This window comes from Calypte anna, chromosome 2 (assembly GCF_003957555.1).
Source record: "Calypte anna isolate BGI_N300 chromosome 2, bCalAnn1_v1.p, whole genome shotgun sequence".
NCBI lineage: Eukaryota > Metazoa > Chordata > Aves > Apodiformes > Trochilidae > Calypte > Calypte anna.
In genome coordinates this window covers 28,874,313-28,894,100 of record NC_044245.1, presented here as the reverse complement: position 1 = coordinate 28,894,100, position 19,788 = coordinate 28,874,313, and the positions used below count along the sequence as shown (strand labels likewise).

Here is a 19,788-nt window from a genome sequence, read left to right as displayed (position 1 = left end):
GTACAGAACCAGTCTCTTAGGATTAGTCCTATCCATTACATGGTGAGGATGAGCAGAATGCAGTACATTTGCTCTGGACTGTGGAAGGACAGGTTTCTGTTATCTGCAAAGATACAAGAATTCATAGAGGTAATTCTGTACTTTCAGGCTAGGTGATAGGTATTTTAAGGCAGATTTTGCAACCAAATAACCTGGTAATGCAGATGGTGTTCAACTTCTTTCTCCCTGGCATGCAAAGTGTTAGAAGCCATTCTGGTGTTCTGGACAGAATCAGATATTTTAAGGTACCTGTGTGGCCTGTTATAGCGATAATCAGATCAGAGACCTGAGCAGGCCCTGTGTTTTGAGTTGAATATTGGTCTGTATATGTCAGATATAAAATTAGAAGGCACCTGAAATTGTCCATTAGTTCTCCAAGCATAGTCATAGCTGCTACTCAGAAACCAGTCCTTCAGTTACTTTTTTTTTTTAAAATGAGATTTAGAGACTCACCCTCTATGAACTAGCACTAAATTAATGTAATGTACTTATCAGTGAGTGCCTGAGAAGAAACAGAACTCTTATCATAGTAATTGGAATTTTTTTTAAAGCATATTAAGCATAGACTGACATCCATTTCTTTTTCTTTGGAGTCTCTCATATTCTGGGAATTTGGGATTCAAAAGAAAATAGAGGGAAGTAGGTGCTCTGCTTTATGCCATTGGTCTAGAGTAGAAAGAGAAGTAACATAATAGAGCTCTTATATCAATAATAGTGTTATTAGTAAGGGGAAAAGCTTCTCATCACAAATCTATGAGATACACGGGATAACTGCAATGAAATGTGTATACAACCCTGAAAGTGCTACTGAAAATAGTGGTTGCCTGATTGTCAGTTTTTTAGTATTCTGTTTTGTAACAGGAGAAAAAAATACCAGACTTCTTTGTTAACTGTGAATAGAGAAAGATTTTTAATATGTATAAAAATCCAAGATTAGTTTTAATATTTTTGTTCCTTCAGAGTTGAGAATTCTTTAGTCAAGGTGATCAGTGTTATACTGGAAAATCTTGGAAAATGTAGTTTATCCTGAAAACGGTAATTTATCTATCTTGTCAGTTGCCAGGATTTAAGTCTCTTGTTGGATTTTAACTCTTTGCATTCAAGAATCCTTATTAAAATTTTTCCCTACTTCAATGATTGTAATTTGTTTGTATGTGTCTTTTAATGTATGTTTACTGTTGTGTTGTAAGATTTCCTGTGGTATATTGAGAAGGATACACGAGTCTCAGGTTCCTGAGGTGCAGAAGGAGACTAAAAGCCCAGGCTAAAGAATTTTCCACAGACTTTGCTTTTCAAATGTATTGTAATAGAAAAATACAAAAACATCTCAGAATGCTATTAAGGTCAAAGCCACTAAGGAGTTTCACAGGACCTTTTAGCAACTGGGGAAGAGAGAAATACAATGTTCTGTGGAGGGATTTTTCTTTAGATCATACCTCAGTTCTTCCACTGAGGGCAGATTATTCTTTAAAACTCAGTAAAATCTCCTCTTGTGTGTTTCATCACTATTTTCCTTAATAGAATCTGGCAGCTGCTGCAAGCAAGTAGCCTTTAGATATGCTTGAAATTTCTCAAAAGTAATTTTAATTTTCCTCTGCATTGTGTCATCGTGAGTCCAGTTTCATGTTTGCTTTAAGTAAAGGTAAAAAATGTTTAATAGTTTACTCATTTTATTTACTAAAAAGAATTTAAAATTAAAAATGTGCAGTTTTGCTTCTGTCATCTGTCCTTTAGTCTTTCCTTTCCTCCAAGGTAGATATAAAATTTTTAAGGGAGGTTTTCAGTTTCAGGTAATGGGTAAGAGTGCTAAAATGTATGAATAGGAAATAATCATACTAAGAACAGTAAAATAGTATTAAAATAATTTTATATTGATGTTATTGTTTAAATTATTTAACTCAATCGTATTTTTAATGTCTATTTCTCTGGGCTTATATCAGAATGTTTGATTGCCAAATGAAGTTTTATTACCTAATAATATAGAAGATCATAAAGATTTATAAAGTTGTGTTTTTTCATGTTCATTTTTGTAAAGTATAAGAAAAGGAGTTCCAGTAAGGTTGGTGAATCAGTTGATTAAAGTATGAAAAGGAGAATTCAGTGATATATAATTCGTATAAAACCACCTATCTCTCTCCAACCTTCAGGCAAGGCTTTTGGTACCTTTCTTATCAAAGCTGAAGCAGCACAGATTTTTATTTTCACAGCCCACCCCAAAAAAACTAGGCCAAGGGATTTTAAAGTTCTTTCATGTTTCCCCGAATAACAATTGGCTGATTTATCTGTGTCCTTCTATATCTCCCTTTTATCTTGAAAATTTCCATAAGTTCCCTAAACTTGTGACTATAATCTCCCTATGCCCTGATAGTCTCTTATGAAATTGAATTAATGGATTCATATGCCAGGTAAATTGTTGTCAGTTTGGTACATCCTCTCAAGCTCTCATCCCCTGACTTGGGTAATGTAATGGAAAATACCTTCTGAAATGCTAAATCTTTCTATCTCAGGTTCATTTGAATTCAATTGGAGCTTCTGAAAGCCAAGCAACTGTTGAAAATTAAGCTCTTAACCTGTATGCTTAAGAAAATAACACCCACCATTGTTACTTAAATATTATGCTGGTATTATTGATCTGAACTGCTTAATTAATGCTTGCAATTCATGAACAGAAATAAATTATTTTCAAACTGTACTAGCATTTGATGTGACAATAAGATTTAAAAGGAAGATGTTGAGGTTTACATAGCGTAGTGACCATGATCCATGGTAGTGTAGAAAATTAAGGTCCTGCACTTTCCTTTTTTTTTGGTCTTTTTGGTTACCAATACACTGTGTGGCTTCTTTGAAAAGTACCTGGGGTTGAGGGAAAATGCTGGTAATCAGAGGAAGACTCTTTACTTACTGAAGTATTTTCATATTTTTAAAAAGGTAAAATACTAAGAGGAAAGAAGCAAAATGTATAATTGCAGAATAGAGAAATGTTCATAACATTATGTGTTGTGATGTCTTCTGTGAAAGTTATTTCAAATTAAGCTGGACAGATGTTTTGCATCTTTAAGTGTTCTGTTGTAAATGATACATACTCAATACTAAAAGCTCTGCGTGGTGGTAATAACTCTTAACACCTGTAACTCTTCTACAGTGGTCCTCACAGGATTTCTTTTAAGAAAGTGTTCAATTTTTCTACAGCTATGTAATATCTTATCTATATTACAGTAGGAGTGGAATGATAGAGAAAGCACAGAAAGTAATTTAAACTGATCCATTTTCTGAAAGTTCACCCCTTTTTTCACTGAAAATCTAGATGGGTAATCTAATCTACTGCTAGATCTGCGCTAGTCTAGCTCAGGTCTGTTATTTACTATATATACATTTGAGGAAAAAAAAATCCAGAAATGACTACATTGCTTCAGATCTCATTTCTAATAGGATAATCTCTACCGAGTATCTTAGATTGTCTTAAAATTGTTTTTCAGCTATAGAGTATTAAAATAATGACTTTTTATTGTTATTTTTTTTTCCATGTAGGCAACTATTTAATCACAGGCTAGATATCTCTATGCATAGATTGAATTTAGCCATGGCTGTTGCTGCACATTCTTTTGATACAGCATGTGGTTTTGCATATGCATTTTGGGCTATGATAAACATTTCTGATGTGTATTCAAGTCACTTACCAACTCCTAACTAACATTCAGCATCATTTAAAAGCTTTTGGATATGCAGTGTCTGAACTCTGGCTATATGAATGTTACTGCTTCCCTGGGGGAAGATGGAATTTAGATCAGAGCATGTTAGAGCAGAGGACAAAGCACTTCCAGTTGAAGAAATCTCACAGTCTTACTGTAGAACAACCCTATTGAACCACTACCCACTATTTTTTTTTTCCCCTCAAAGCCCCATCCAATCTAGTCTTGAGCACTTCCAGGGATGAGGCATCCAGCACTTTCCTGGGCAGCCTGTTCCAGTGTCTTCCCACCAGCATGGTGAAGAATTTCTTTCCAATGTCTAAACTAAATCATCCTCTTTCATTTTAAAACTCTTAACCCTCATCCTATCTCTCCATGCCCTTCTAAGAAGTCCCTCCCCAGCTTTCCTGTAGGCCCCCTTCAGGTACTGGAAGGCTGCTATAAGGTCTCCCTGCAGCCTTCTTTTCTCCAGGCTGTACAACCCTGACTGTCTCACTCTGTCTTCCTGGGAGAGATGCTCCAGCCCTCTGATCATCTTTGTGGCCCTCCTCTGGATTGGCTCCAATAGCTCCATCTCCAGAACTGGACACAGTTCTCCAGGTGGAGTCCCTCAAGAGCAGAGTAGAGGGGGAGATCCCTTGATCTGCTGGCCACACTTCTTTTGATGCAGTCCAGGATAAAGTTGGCTTTCTGGGCTGCAGCCACACATGGCTGGCTCACAAAGCAATTTCATACTGTTATGCTTGCAGAAAAAAAAAATAATCCATAGTGTAAGGTAATAACTTATTTATTTGGATACTGATACAAATCATTTAGCTATTATGGTTTCATAGTTTATAAACAGTGAATTAAATGTCAGTGACTTTATTATTGAGGAAAAACATAATGTTTGTAGCATGAGTCAAACAGTGTATGATTTGCCAAAGTGAAGAGAGTGGCTGAAACTCTATGATGAGGCAAAGACAGTGAGCCCATGTCCAAGTTGATTATTTCCATGGTTTTGCTCAGCTTGAGCCTTGGGGAGGCATTTTTTTTTTTTTTTTGGTCTGTGCTAGTTTTGTGTATGTTTGCACTGAGCTTCTTTCTGAATAAGGTGTGGTGGATGAGAAGCTCATTGTAGATACCCTTTTGCCAAGTTTTCATTCGTAATAATGACTTGCAGAAGATCAGTCCAATTTTGAAGTCTGTGTTGTTGGTCCCGACTAAGGACAGTGATACATGTTTAAAACAGTACCCTGGGGCAGTTAGATCTTGGCCTTAATCATAGAATCATAGAATCATAGAATCCTAGGGGTTGGAAGGGACCTCGAAAGATCATCTAGTCCAACCCCCCCTGCCAGAGCAGGGCCACCTAGAGTACATCGCGCAGGAACGTGTCCAAGCGGGTTTTGAATGTCTCCAGTGAAGGAGACTCCACAATGAATGAATAACACATTATTTGATGTGGATATAAAATCTCTAAATCTCATACATATCAAAAAAATACAAAAAAGCAAAAAAGAGGCAAAGAGAGAAAAATGTCTGACCCAAAGTGTCCCTTCCAGATTGCATCTATGATTCATTTTATTGCTTGAAACAGACAATGCTGTCTTACCAGGAAAAATCAGCAGTGACATTTCATTAATCAGCTCCTACCTTGTTGGCAAAAGCAAAACCAAATTAACTGAGTGACAACAGTTTCAGATCAACAACTGTTGTGTTTTTCAGCACTCTTATTTGACCATTATAACCAATTTAAGACAAAGTGTTTAGTTTCTCTTTGACATATACCAAGAAAATGTGTTGCCACCTAGGAAAATACAGAACAGATTAATTGAATTCAATGCTCTGAATGAAGCTTTCAAAAATCTCCTGCTTGCTGTTTGCCTAATTTTAGGAAAAGCTAAGACTTGCTAGGTCCATCCCTATGTGCTCCGTGAGTACCTTTGGTTGCAGTCTTGTGTGTGCTGTTAAGCCCATATTCTACCCACAAAACTGGAGATCATGGGACTTAGTTTTGGGGTCCTGAAACAACTGCTCTGAATTTACTCTGGGCTGTCTTACACTGTGCTCAGAGCTATTGCAGCAATGCTGAGAGTTTTCAAAGTAATATTCAGTAATGAGTCATTTTTAATAGTAGGTGTTCCTGCTATAGCTTTAGAAATCGCTGTTTTCAAAGAAGGACAGTCTAAAGTTTATGCTGACAGAATATTATTTGATGAAGTAGCAGGAAAGTTTTTGCAAAATGAACAATTCAAAATACTTTTTCTTTTTTTTCCACTCTAGACAATTGATTTAGAGGGGTTCAAGCTTTTCATGAAGACTTTTCTGGAGGCAGAGTTACCAGATGATTTCATTGAACATCTTTTTACATCATTTAGCAACAAAATCTCTCACTGCAGCCCATTAATAAAAAACAAACCCCAGCACCTTTCTGGAGGTAAGTAATAAAACCACAGCAATATTAGAGCTGAAGTTTTCCTCCCTCTGCTATTTTACTTCTATTTTCTAAGTGGAATTCTTATCTATAGATATTTGTTCTTTTGTTCTTATATTTGTGAAGTTGGAATCCAACTCAATTGTGAACAAGAAATACTGTGAAAAGAAATGGAAATGCAATAGTTTTTCTATGTAATTCACAATAATGATACAGCTGAGACACCAAGTGGACAGTTTTTGTCATGTTAATGCTAATTAGATTGCTAATTAGGTTACATAATTTTGCTGCCTTCTCTACTGTAAAAACACTTAGAAATTCTCAGAGCTTCATGCAGGGGGCTCCTGCTGATGCTCTACAGTTTCTCTGCCCAGTGACTGCTGATTCTTTTAATTGTCTAGGTATGATACTATTATTAGCAATCTTACATCCTTATCAGTTACTGATATTTAAATGTACTGTAGCTGTTAGCAGTATTTCTTTTCCTAGTGTAAGGATCTTTAATGCAATTTAAAATTCTCATGCTAAACTGAACATTTTTATTAAAAGTGATTTTCAGTTTTGAGGACAATACATGTTAAAATACTCCCATGCAAAATAGTATTAAAAATTGTAAACTCACAACATTTTATAAAATTATTTGCAAAGGAAATTCAATGTTACCCTGTTAACTTAAAATATTTGATTTAGAACTTAAGCAATTCAGGCATTCAGTCAAAATCCAGACCTAGAAGAAAAGAAGCAGCTAGACTAACTTAATGAAATAAGTTGCATGTTTTGAACACCTGGGATAATCAAGTACTCAAAGAAAATAACCAAATGGTTTGATGGGTACTTAATCACTTAAATTCTTTCTATGAAGATTAGGTGCAACTCAGAAGTGCTCTCGTACAAGTACTGCTAGCTGAAATACAATATTTTCTTGAAGATATTGAGCACTAGATTTCCATAGGTGCCTCAGTGGACAATACTAATTACAGGCTTTCAGGTAACATCCATTGAGTCTGATCAGAATTTTTCTTTTTAGTGCATGCCATTCTCAACTGTGTTAAGCAGATGGGTTTCAGTTATTTTTCTTTATTTAAGTTTACAGTTACTCTTCCTTCTGCTTCCTAGCTTTGAATTTCCTGGCAAAAACCACCTAACAAAGAAACAAACAAAACTATATTACATTATTGTCTTCTATTATCTTATAATGCATTTAAATAGTGGTCATTAACTCTAATTAGACTTAATTGAGAAAAGAATTTCTGCTAGCAGAGCTTGCTTCCCACATCGAAGGTATGATTCTTCATATAACTTCTTTTTCATTTGAATTGAATTCTTCTAGTACCTTTTTTTTTTATAGTTTCTAATCAGAACTTCCGTGGGCATATCTCCTTCCACCAGTATCTGCTTTGTTAACAGTACATTTCCAACTTCTTGGGCTGTTGTTAGTTATCAAGACTGGTTCCATGTGTAGAACAGAGGTCTTGGTAGACTATAGTGTGATCCATTGAGTGGAGTATTCAAAAGCTTCTCTTGGCAATTCCAGCTCTGAATGACTTACTCACTGGTTTGGGCAAGTCGTTTAGGCCAGTAATTCATCTCTTGCCCTTAAGGATGCTTTGCAACAGAATCCTGAAGGATATGTCAAAATGCATTTTTATTGCAGGGTGCATTTTGGATGTCAAAAGTCTTCAGCATTGGATTAATATATTTTTTTTAATATGAATATAGATTCTATTGCAGCAGTCTCAGCAGCATCACAACTTCATTTCCACTTGCATTGCTTACAATTTTTCATTGAAGATTTTGTCTTGTTTTCATCAATGAAAACAGCATCAACCATGGTACCAGCCACAAAATTTGAAATCTTTTACACTTTTAACACTTTTTACTTGATAACTCCAATAGCACCTGCCATTTAGTGGCACTGTGTTTTTATCTTATGTTGACTGATGATATTTTTTCAAAAAAGTGTTTTATCATTCTGATGTTACATTCTATTGTTTTGACACTCCATAGTAGCAGTGGTGACATCTGGTAAATTCTGCCTGGGATAGGACATAGTTGGCTTTCTTCACTTTCACTTTATTTCTAGTAAACCTTATTCTAGTAAATATTATTTCTAGTATTATATTATTAATATTATTGACATTGTGTTTGTTATTATTGTTGTTGTTTAAACTGTATGCTCAGTTTCTTATTCTAATGCTCTCTCCTAAATTTTTTTCTTTCCTTCACTCACTTTTCCCAGTTAGAAGTTAATTTTCATCTTTTTCTGTTAGTAAAGACTTCAGAAAAAAGGTAACATCACACCAGACTAGTAGTCTTCTGTATGTATTTAGTGTCATACCAGGACTGTTTGATACATTGTTATATCCAAAGCATGTTCAAAGAGAAAATTCTATTCACCTCATGCAAGTTATTGGTATTTGTAAATATGCTGTTCTTGTAATTCAGTTCCATGGGATTTCACCTGGATATTAGGTCTTTATCATTTGAAGCATTTAAAGGGAAAAAGTGTTCATTGGTACATTTTGATGTGCAAATTAAAATTATGTAAACTTTTGTTTTAGCATATCTAGTAATTTTTAAGTGTTATCAATAGTGACAAAAACTGGCCATAGTGGGGAAAAATTGTCAGAAACATTAGACATTCTTCTTAGAAACAGAAGGGTACTCAAGAGCTAGAGAAGGTCTCAAGGAAAGTGGCAGGGTTCATAAATCTCTCTGCTATGTGTCTGCTCTGTACTTAGTGACACTTGATCAACTCATATCTGTTTATGAATTGTATTTTCAGTTAAGGTGTCTGAAGAGAGATGGAAACAGATGCCAGGTAAGCAGCAGCACATGTACCTTGTAGTTGATGACAAGTTAAAAGATATCTATGAATTTGTATGCATTTTCTTTTGGATTTCAGGACTATACATATTTTTAATTAGACCAACATCTACAGTACTTTTTATTCTGCTTGTTAGACTCACAGAAGACTCGAATAGGAACCATTTGTGTAAATTGTGATTGAAGCAAACATCTTCATTGATAAACTTTTTGCAATGTCTTAATTTAAGGACACTTAACTGACATGCAAGCTTGTTTAGTACAACATTGCCCTATTCATTTTTTTTTATTCATGTAAATATTTACTTTCAGTGTTTATTATCTTCTAAATAATAACCTGATTCAAAGATATATTTTATGCATGCCAATTTGCTCTTTTTTTACTATATTTTTTAACATGTGTATTCCAGTAGACCATTGAAAATGTTTTCAGATGATAATGAAGATTTTCAACATATAAATAGGGGGAGAAAAATCCCAAAGAATTCTGTTCCATTTTCTACAGTAATTAACCTGTCCAAGACAGGTGGATGAGAGAATTTATGTGTTCAGGTTATGTTTGTTATGGTGAATCTGTTCTGAACTAATTATGGAAAATATTTAAAACCAGTAAATCCTTAAGTAAAGCTCCATCTTTAACATCACTAAAGTCATGAAGAAATGCAATAAACTTGTGAGGAAATCTTTCATTCTGCTTTCTGTGTTCTGTTGTTCTTCGCCTTTTTTCCCTCTATTTATTGGCCCTGCAGATTTCAGCAATATCATCAGAATGTAGTCATGTCCTCTTGAAACAAAAAGTCTGGCAATGTTGAAACTTGGAGTACAAATGTTACACTGGAACTTCTCTTCATTGCAATGTTTGAGCAATGATGACTATTTTTTGAATTCTGTCTTTATTTTCATGGTATTCTGTAGCTGAAGCTTCATGTTTTAAATATGTATTGCTCTGACACATCTGGTGTGCTTTTGGGCAGACAACACATTTGGGTATTATCAAAGGGTTTTTTGACACTAAAACATTTTTTAATTAGTATAGCTGGTGTCAGTCTTTAAGTTAGATGAAATAATTATAGGAACAAAAAAGTGGTGGATGCAGTGTTGGGCAGGGGTTGTTTTAATACTTTAATTAACTTTTAATGAAGTTGAATAAATATATTCACCAGTTCTTTGTGTAGTTCAGAGACATCAGATCAACACAAGCAGCAAAAAGTGTTATGTAATTCCCATAATTTAATTCTCCTTTTTTTTTTTTTCCAACGGTTCCCTTTATCCAGATTATATTTTTAAAATATCATTTTAAATCTCCCTTTACTGGATAAACTATTCACAGAAATTGTTAAAACTTCACATTTATATTTACCTCAAGAATTCATCTGAGAGTCAGATAAAATGAAGATGGATGTATACAAGAGAGATGTTTTCATTTTCTGCTTTTATCATATGTAAAGAGTAACAAAAATGATGTGTTATTTCCAGGTCTGAGACTCAACAAAGGTACTTCTACATCTCGACCTTCTACTCCTGCCAACTTACATTTACCAGATGCAATCCAGCTGAAAGATATTGTTTGCTATTTGTCTCTGCTAGAAAGAGGAAGACCTGAAGACAAACTAGAATGTACGTTCATTTTTTTTTTTTAAGTTCATTTCATATATTTATTTCAGCATGTCACTAAAAATTCTGTTTCTAAATTTTCAGAGTATAGGGCAGTACTCCAAGTGGGGTCTCACAAGAGCAGGGGATGGAGAATCACCTTCATTGGTTGGCTTGGGCTCTGTAGTTTGCATTCAATTTTTTAAATAGTTTTGTTGTTTTTTTCTCCTAGAGTGTGTAGATCAGAACATGAATATTTAGCAGGGTATGAATAGAAAAGAGATTGCATACCATACCAGTAGTTTTTCAGTCTAGCCAAGAGCACAGATTGAGCCTTTTCACTACCTAGTACGTATGTAATTAAAGAGACTTCATTTGCTACAAAGGTGAAACAGTTATAATTATGCTAATGTCTGTTTTTAAATGACTGCTTCATGCTAAAGAGAAAAAAAAAAAAGTAGTAAGCACTACTTCTCTGGAGTGGGTAGAGATCAGGGAGATACTAAAACTTGCTTTCATTTTTTTTTTTTTTCCACAACCAGTGCATTACAATCACAGAGTAGGAGGAAGGAGAACCAAATGATTTGAACTTTATCACTGAGTGATTCAGTGATTCATCCCTATGGAAACTGTGAATGCTTAATGGTACCTTTGCCAGATAATATTAGCTGTCATGCTCTGAGCAGCTTAGGTAGAAGGCATGCTAACAAGGACAGTGACAGGCAGTCTCTGGAGGTTTTCGGTATTAACTGTTGGTTTACACAGAAATATTTCTGCTATGCAATTCACAGGCAAAGAAATAAATTTTCATAGGTTGTCTTAGTCTATAACTATTGAATAATGTGCCTTTGTAGCTTGAAACAATGTACTACAGTAAATTTTTTCAATCTTACATTACAGCTCTTAAGAGCAGTGTGATATAGTGGCAAAAGTTGCTGAAGTAGTAGAGGTATATTGTGATTATGTACCTTTTTTCCTCACTGCTAGATGATCAGCTTTGGAATAAGAAAGGATGTATAAGTGAAGCAAACCATTCCATATAACAGTTAAATATGTTTTCCTATGGGACAAAAACACTGAAATTCTTTCTGAACTTGACTTTCTAACTGCAAAGAATTTCTTCTCACTTCTCATTATATTGTTTCCTGAAAACTGTGATAAGCTATGCTTCCAGAATGTATTTGATTGTAACATGTTCTGTGGATCCAATGTATGGGGATTGTTTGCTGTTGCATATGTTACATTTCCAAAAACATCTTGTAAAAGAATTTGTAAAGTGGATTTCTTGGGTTTTACCATCAGTCAAGGCATTATAGTGTCCTGTAACCACCTGTACATGGACTCTCCTCTTACTCTTTAGAAAATAGATCTGGGGGGGGAATGAGAACTTCTGAGAGTGATGGTGTTTAGATTTCAGAACTCTGACAGACTCTTCCAGAAACTATGGATGAAGAGTGAGATATTAATAGGCTTCTGGTTTTCAACTTTAGCCTTTCAACAGTATGCCAGCATAAGCTCCAAGCTTCTTTTTACTTTGCTCTCTGACACAGTAAATGATTAGCTGAGTAAGCTGCTATGAAATATCTTGATAATGGTAGACATACTCTTGTGGCTGGAATCAAGTAATGATAAAACTTGAAGGTGCATATTCTTTCTAGATATTGTCAAAATGCAGCTCTTTTTGTCTGGGTAGCTCCCCAGAATATTTGGAATATTTATATATTGTATTTTCAAATTGATCAAATAATTCTTGTCCTGGGAGTATTTATCCTGGCAGTCTGTAAGGAATGTTTATTGTTGGGCTTGCTTGATTAGATTCATCAAATGAGATTCTTTAAATTCTTCTTTTTCATTTTGTGGGTCAGAAAGCATTTCTAAAGGAATATCACTACAGAATAATGATAGCTGCAGCTAAGGGAGCAGAATAGTAACTTAAGGAGGCTTATCAAAATTTGCCTGACCCATTGTGTGTATCCTGTGTTTGGTGAGATGGCAGAGAAGGGCCTTTCCGTACAACGTAGCATGAACCTAAGTTATCTTTAAGAGGAACCACAATGAAGTTAATAGATGAGCTTTTGGACTGAATATGTGGAAAAGGTGCAATTGCACTGTCCTCCTAATATGTTTTGTTGGAGCAAGGTAGTTGCTGAGTGAACCTGTCATATAATATGAATTATTTGCTGGGTGAACGGTTAGTGGGATTTTTACAAGAAAATGTTATTGGTTTTTCTTTTTTGAAACTCAGGTTTGTTTGCTTTATATTTTATTTTTAGTGTTATTTTTTAATGAAATAATGTCATTACTCAGTTTTCTAACTGAATTTCTCTCCCTTTTTCTTTACTTTTTAGTTATGTTTCGCTTATATGATACAGATGGGAATGGATACCTGGATAGTTCGGTAATGTTATGTGTTTTAATAAACTCTATGAGTATGGCATAATGACATACGTGTACAAAATGACAATAATCCAAATCAAGTTTATATTTTTCCTGAATTAGTAGAATCAGTATAAACAATAGTAATAACAAGTCACCCATTTTGAAAATAACTCTTGAGTTTTCTTTTCCATTAAGCTTCTATAACTACACATTTTTAAATGCTGACACGGTTGTCATGGAGTCCTGTTCTATAGTCTTCTGATTTTTAATCATGTTACTGTAGGGGATACATTATTATGATTCCTAAAATTCTAGTATGCTGCTGGGAGATGTGTGTGAAAGTGCCATTTGTAAAGATTTGATTAGAAGGGGAAATTGTGTATAGTTATACGGAAAAGCACTCGTGATAGGTGATTAAGAAAAATTCCAACACTGTAATGATAAGAGAATATCTCTGTATTAGTTAATGCCCTTCAATTTATTCCTTATTTCCATTATAGAATTATGAATCATAAAATTGCTGTCAAAAATAGTTTGTTACAGGGCTGGAATTTATAACACCTTGTGTCATTATGTCACAGGGTGAACTTCATATCATGAAACCAATAATTGAACAACTAAAAAGCATCTACTACTTTTTTCAACCCAGAGGCTATCCTTTGGTTGCAGCTTGGTTCACCTCCCTGTATGGTTTGCTTTACATACCTGATGTTTTGCTAGTGAAGTGGATTTACCTGAGAGGGGACAACTTCCAGCATAAAGGGGAGAAAACACTGGTGAAATGTTTTATTAGGAACATTGGTGAAGCAGTGCCACTGAATGCAATGTATTTTAATTATAAGTTGTTTGCAGTAGAACTTGTCTGTATCATACTGCATTAAATGTTTGGTTCTTTCATCTGCAGGAGCTGGAAAACATCATTGCTCAAATGATGCATGTTGCAGAGTACCTTGAATGGGATATTACTGAACTGAGTCCAGTAAGGATTGATTTTTTTCACAAGTTTTTAATGTTGCAAGAGTTGTTTAACCTTTTGTGATACTTCATGTTGATGTGTGATTCTATACATTCGTAAGAGAAATAATAATAGACTGTTCTCCACTATGGCACTGTTAATTGGTACAAGTCTTTCTGAATCAATTTGATCTGTGAATTATTCTTGCTCCAGTTCAAGGTGCTTTTTTTCAGCGGATGTAGTAAGTACTTTTATAACACAGCTGGCTGTCTATGAAAATTTCTTAAAAGTTAATACCTCTTCTTTGTATACTAAATAATAAATATACACAGGAACACAACTTGGTTTGGGAATTTTAGGTGCTAATAATATGTAACTAGTACTACAGTGCTTAATTTTCTGAATTGTCAGTATTCATTTTAGTACAGGTGCTATCCAATTAATATTTTCCCTACCTTTACATTTAGAGGTCTGCACATGCCTTCTCTCTATATTGGAATGTGGAACTTACAAGGTTTTTCTTTAAATTGTGTAGATTCTTCATGAAATGATGGAAGAAATTGACTATGATCATGATGGCACTGTTTCTCTAGAAGAGTGGATCCAAGGAGGAATGACAACAATTCCGCTCTTGGTCCTTCTTGGGTTAGAGAATGTAAGTACTAACATAAGAGTCTCAAGTTTCTGCTTGCATGTCAGTTGTGACCCTCAGGTTAGTTTCTCTGTGGCCTGTATAAAGGATGGCTTTGCTTTTCTTCATTATGGCTGAATGGCATGCAAAGAACAGAAGCATGTCTTCAAAGTCAGAGGTACATTAGCATGTTTGAAGCAAAACCCACAAATGAGCGAGTCCAGGAGTTGGAAGCTGTAAAATATGAGTAATTTGTCTTATTAATAGCATATTATTAATTCTTAGCTGCAGTAATGTCTATGAAGAGTCTTTTACTGCCAGTGTGTGTGTATGAGCTGGCTGGAAGCAATGTCTAGGCTTCTCAGCATGGTGTCATATTGTGCTGCCCAACCAGGCTGAGTCACAGAATAACAGGCTGGAAGGAATTTACGGAGATATCCCATAGTCCAGCCTCTTATTACAGGTAGGGTGCAGACTGAGTTATCCAAGGCCCTTTCAAGCTGAATCTTGAAGAATTCTAGTGAGGTGGATTCCACAAGTTCTGTGGACAACCTGTCCTGGTGTTAATTGTTCATAAGGCAAAAACCTTTTTTCTTAGACACATATGGAATTTCTTCAGCAGCACTTCTTGCTGGTTGTCTCTTGTCCTGTAATGCTACATCCCTGTGATGATAGTTCTTACATCTCTGGAAGAACCTTAAAAAAAACCCCAACAAAGTAGCAATATCAAAGACAGAACTTGTACAAAAGGATCATGCTCTGTCCATTTCCAGCTTCACAGTAAAGTTAAGTCAGATGAAATACTAACAGCTTTATAACAGTTCAACACCGCTGTTTTAATGCTGTCAGTGGCATGCTGCCAGTGCCACCTACTGTCCTGTATTTGATAGAACTTTGAGCATATGTATCTTAAAATATATCCCAATGCTTTTCTGTTATTTGAAAAAAGAAACCCCAAACATTTTCATTTAATTTTTTCTGAAGACTTTTTCAGATATTGAGGTGAAATAATAAATAATATTTACTTTTCCCATATACTGCTATAGCATGGACAAACCTAGACCACTGTAATTGCTCTATAGTATTTTATTTTCACAAAGGCTTGTCAGACTGAGACTTTCTATAGGGAAATAATCAACAAAATAGTATGTTTAGCAGAATATCTAAAATTCCTGTGCAATTTTATTAATTAAATTGCCAGCTAAATATCTGAATTGAGGGTAACTTTCCATACATTTAAATTACTAATTTCCTGATTCTCTTTATGTGACTGAGTAACAAAAATGTTATTTCCCTGTCATCAAACAACAAATCTTTGTCACACTGTATTCCATCATTTCCAAATAATTACTCAAAAAAAAAAAAGGACAGCAAATGCTCTCAAGCAATCTGTGTAGCAGATAAGTGGTAGTGACTTTCAGCATAGATTTTTCTTTTGTGACAGGTAGTGAACTTTTTCTGGGAATACTTTTGTGTTTACCCTTCATTCTTTCTAAGTTTAAAACCTTAAGTTCCATCATAAATTAAGGCCGATCCATTTGTAGACATTTATTTTTATATTAAAGCAAAAGGTATGGAGTTAGAAAGAGCTTCTCAGACATTTTATAATCCTTTTGAGTATTTTTTACTAGTTATTAAATAATTTAACTTTCTGTGTGTAGTTTTACTTTGGAAATAATACATCAACAGTGATCAAAGTTCAGTAGCCTGCTATCAGAAAAGGTCAGTGTTTCTGTCATAAAGAGTGTTCTCACTACTTTATGTGTTGAAAAGATATAAATATACTGATGACAAAATATAATGGTATGCAAAATATCTTTCTGATCAATAAACACGCTTTTACTAGTTGGAAGTTGGAAAACGGATGGGGTGGCTTTTAATGCCTTTTTAATATTTTACTTTACTGTGAATGAAGTTCATTATCTACAAAACTCTACAAGCTGAATCGCTAGGCATTTGCTAACGATTTATTGCAAGGAAATTATGTCATACTCTAAAAGCACTCCCATTTTTCTTTTTATGCTTAAAAGTGCTCATTATTTCTTAAATCATCCACATAATATGTAAAGAAAACTGGGATCTGTAAATTTTCCATCAAACCAGTAAAATGTTACTACTTCTGTTTCTATATGGTTCTGAATTATCAAATCTAACCATTATTTTATAGAAATGAAAAGCTAAATTTAAACAAATACCTCTCATTTTTATTTTGACTAAAGCAATGTAGTGATTTTGATAGTTTTACAGCATCTTGTGTATTACCAAAGCTCTTTATTTCAGTGCATCATTCCCCATTACTGGAATGCTGTTATTTCTTTTTACATGGTTTTGTAATCCCAGCTTCCCAGGACTTTGTTTTTTGCCTTTCTCTCTCCTTTTTAGTTAAGATAATGAAGATAATGAAAAGTAAAGTTAAGAGTCTTTTGAACTGCATATCAAAGTTATGCATATCCATAATCAAAATACAAAGTTTTGATATCTTAAAGTTTTCCACAGGCTGATTAGTAAGTGAAAATAAAGGGCAAAGTCTACTGCTTTATGCTGCTTAGACATGTCCAGGTAGTCTTTGTATGTTGAAAATAAGCAAAAAAACCTCCCAAAACAACTGAAAAAACCTCTCTGTCTTTAACCAACTATGCTTTGCTCTATGCTGAGCTCAGGCAATGATGAAATTTTGAGTCTGAGAGATCAGTTCCAGAGACTGTCCAGTATTATAGTGACAAAGAATTTTCTCTGTAGTATGTTGAAAATAAGTCATTATACCAGTGAAGTCTTTAATTTGTTTTGGGTTGGGGCATAGAGTTGGTCCACTAATTTACTGTAACGTACTTCACTCTTTATCTATAGAGCTTGTATGCGCAGTCCAGCTGGTGTAATTTGTTATCAGTGAAGCTGCAATGTATTGCAGGTTTGCCATAGTACCTTCCCGATCCAGCTACAGTGTTTGTGCTCATTACTGAGTTTCCTTTAAGAGCTTTGTAAAAAGGTCTGATAACATGTTAGTTTTATATTACATTTAAAGCCTTTTCAATCTTAGAAGCTTTAGTTACAATATTTAAAAATAAATAAAGAAGCATTTAAGTGAAATATGGGACTTTATTATAAGAAAAGAATAAACAAGTTAGTGTTTATAAATAACTCTCACAGGTTTCTAATAGTTGCCCTCTGACTTCATCAGTAAATGTCTTCTGAAAAAGAAAGGAGTACTATGTTGTTGCTGCAAATAGTAGCAAGTGAGCTGTCATTAAATTTAAAAAAATGAAAAGGAAATCTGCCAGGCTTTCTTGCTGAGCTCTCCTTCTCCTCCCTTTATTCCTGTTCACCTTTTTCTGGACTTTGATAAAATTTCTGGTGCTGTCTCATATCTCATATTTAATTGAGATTACTGTTTGAACTGAAAAGCTGCTGGAGCAGTTAAGAGTCATGAAGATAAAGGGACAAAGACTCAAAGTAAGTCTCGTATTTTGAGGAAGCAACACCAGTTTAGTTTATCTTTTGGGGTTTTATACCTTCCTCTTCTTCCTAAAGCTTGAGGAGTTGCTTTGCAGGTAGAACTTAGAAATACAGAGAATTTTCTCTCTGGGAATGTTCCAGGATATAAGTAATTTTTATTTTGGTCTTTTTCAAGGTAATTGGCCTGCTAAACAAATAATTTAAGACAAGGAATTCAATTTGTTTGGTTCTTATTTTATTAGGGGTAGTATTGTGATGCACATACTGTTCAGATATTTGTTGTGAGATAAAAGACCCTGGAATTGCATAGGTATATAATCCATTTGTATTTTCATAACTTCTTCCACTTATCAGTGGCACCTGCTTAAACTTTTGTCTTTAAGATCCATAATTCTTACCCTGAGGTATTTAGTTGTGCAAGTTTCATGGAATTTGATCAAAAAATTCTCATGAAAATTGAGAATTTTTTGAAGAAAAAAAATTTAATTAGTGTAACTAAGGTATTAATTGTTATTTATTTGGTGCAGCTTTTGATATTAAATGTATGAGGTAGAGTTTTTTTGCTGACTGTCACACTTCAGTCTGCAACTTTCACAATCTTCATCAAATCTTCATTTATTTTGGCTTCCTAAAGCACATCCAAAAACACGTTTGCAATTAGGCCATTTATTTTACTCCTTCAAGGTGGAAGTCTTCAAAGAGTCTGGCCTTTTTTATTTCATTCTGCATTAGTTAAAGCAGTCACAAAGACCTTTTTCTGCTCTTCTCTAAGAGTTCTGCACTTGCACACTATTATTCCCCTTTGTCCCGATAAAAAGGAGTTGACTTCTTTTCTGAAGTAATTCCATGCCAGATAATTTGATCTCCCCTCCCTTGTAACAGATGGTTACTATCATCTCTGTTAGTGATGATACAAGTGAAATAAAACCACAAGTTCACAAGTGGTAGTGTATTTTGTTCCCTCTTCAGTGGCCACTAGATGTCACGGTTGCACTGCATCTGGTGCTGCTCAGATGATCAAAATCTTCCCTAAGGTGAGAGGGAAATCGAACAACAGTAAATACAAGTAATAACATCAATTATCTGAAACCAGGCCTCTGTACCTTTGTTTTAAATAACCTATTTTAATTTTCATCCCGTTTCACCTTTTACATACGGGTGAATCTTAGTGAGACGAACATATCTGTGTTGAAGTGTGACTATGCTTCAATTAAATCAGAAGGAAATGCTCTTACAATTTTATTTTGAATCCCCAGGCATCAAATATTATGTTATTACACTCAAAGAATTTAAAAGATAACGATTTTTTTTTAACCTTTTTGATTAAACGTGAGATGGGATACTCAACTGTGAATTCATACTTAGGATCGACTGCTTCTTATATTTACTTTATCTACTTACTATTTATCTACTACTATCTGTCTACTATCTACTGTCTAACTATCTAACTATCTATCTATCTATCTATCTATCTATCTATCTACTACTACTTTATCTCTTTACTATCTACTTTATCTTTGCCTTAATTTTTGAGATCTGAGATCTGAGAATGTGAAAGTGCAACCAAACGGGGGACTTGCAAATATTCCTAAGTCTGGCATTGGATTTGTTGCACCACGAGGAGTTCCTCTCAGGCTGTTTAATGCCTATGCAGTTTTATAGTTATTTCATTCAGTGAGGAATGAGGGAGATCTGGCCTTTAGTTGTCCCCAGTGATTTTTTATTTATTTGTTTATTTTTTAAGTCCTGTCTGAAGGCTGTCAGGTGAGTTTTCTCAAAGGCTGAAGTGGTGATGAGCAATATGCTG

The 19,788-nt window shown here is 34.5% G+C and overlaps 1 protein-coding gene across 6 annotated transcripts in view; it reads left to right on the top strand.

Annotated features, from left to right (window-relative positions):
* The window catches only part of DGKB (diacylglycerol kinase beta), a 286,640-nt gene that overhangs the window by 34,985 nt on the left and 231,867 nt on the right, over positions 1-19,788 (top strand). For all 6 annotated transcript variants that reach the window (XM_030445130.1, XM_030445128.1, XM_030445131.1 and 3 more), the window contains 5 exons: positions 5,994-6,147; positions 10,447-10,587; positions 12,912-12,961; positions 13,847-13,921; positions 14,433-14,552. In XM_030445130.1, the coding sequence (XP_030300990.1) occupies positions 5,994-6,147; positions 10,447-10,587; positions 12,912-12,961; positions 13,847-13,921; positions 14,433-14,552 (540 nt within the window). The remainder of the gene's footprint in view (positions 1-5,993; positions 6,148-10,446; positions 10,588-12,911; positions 12,962-13,846; positions 13,922-14,432; positions 14,553-19,788) is intronic.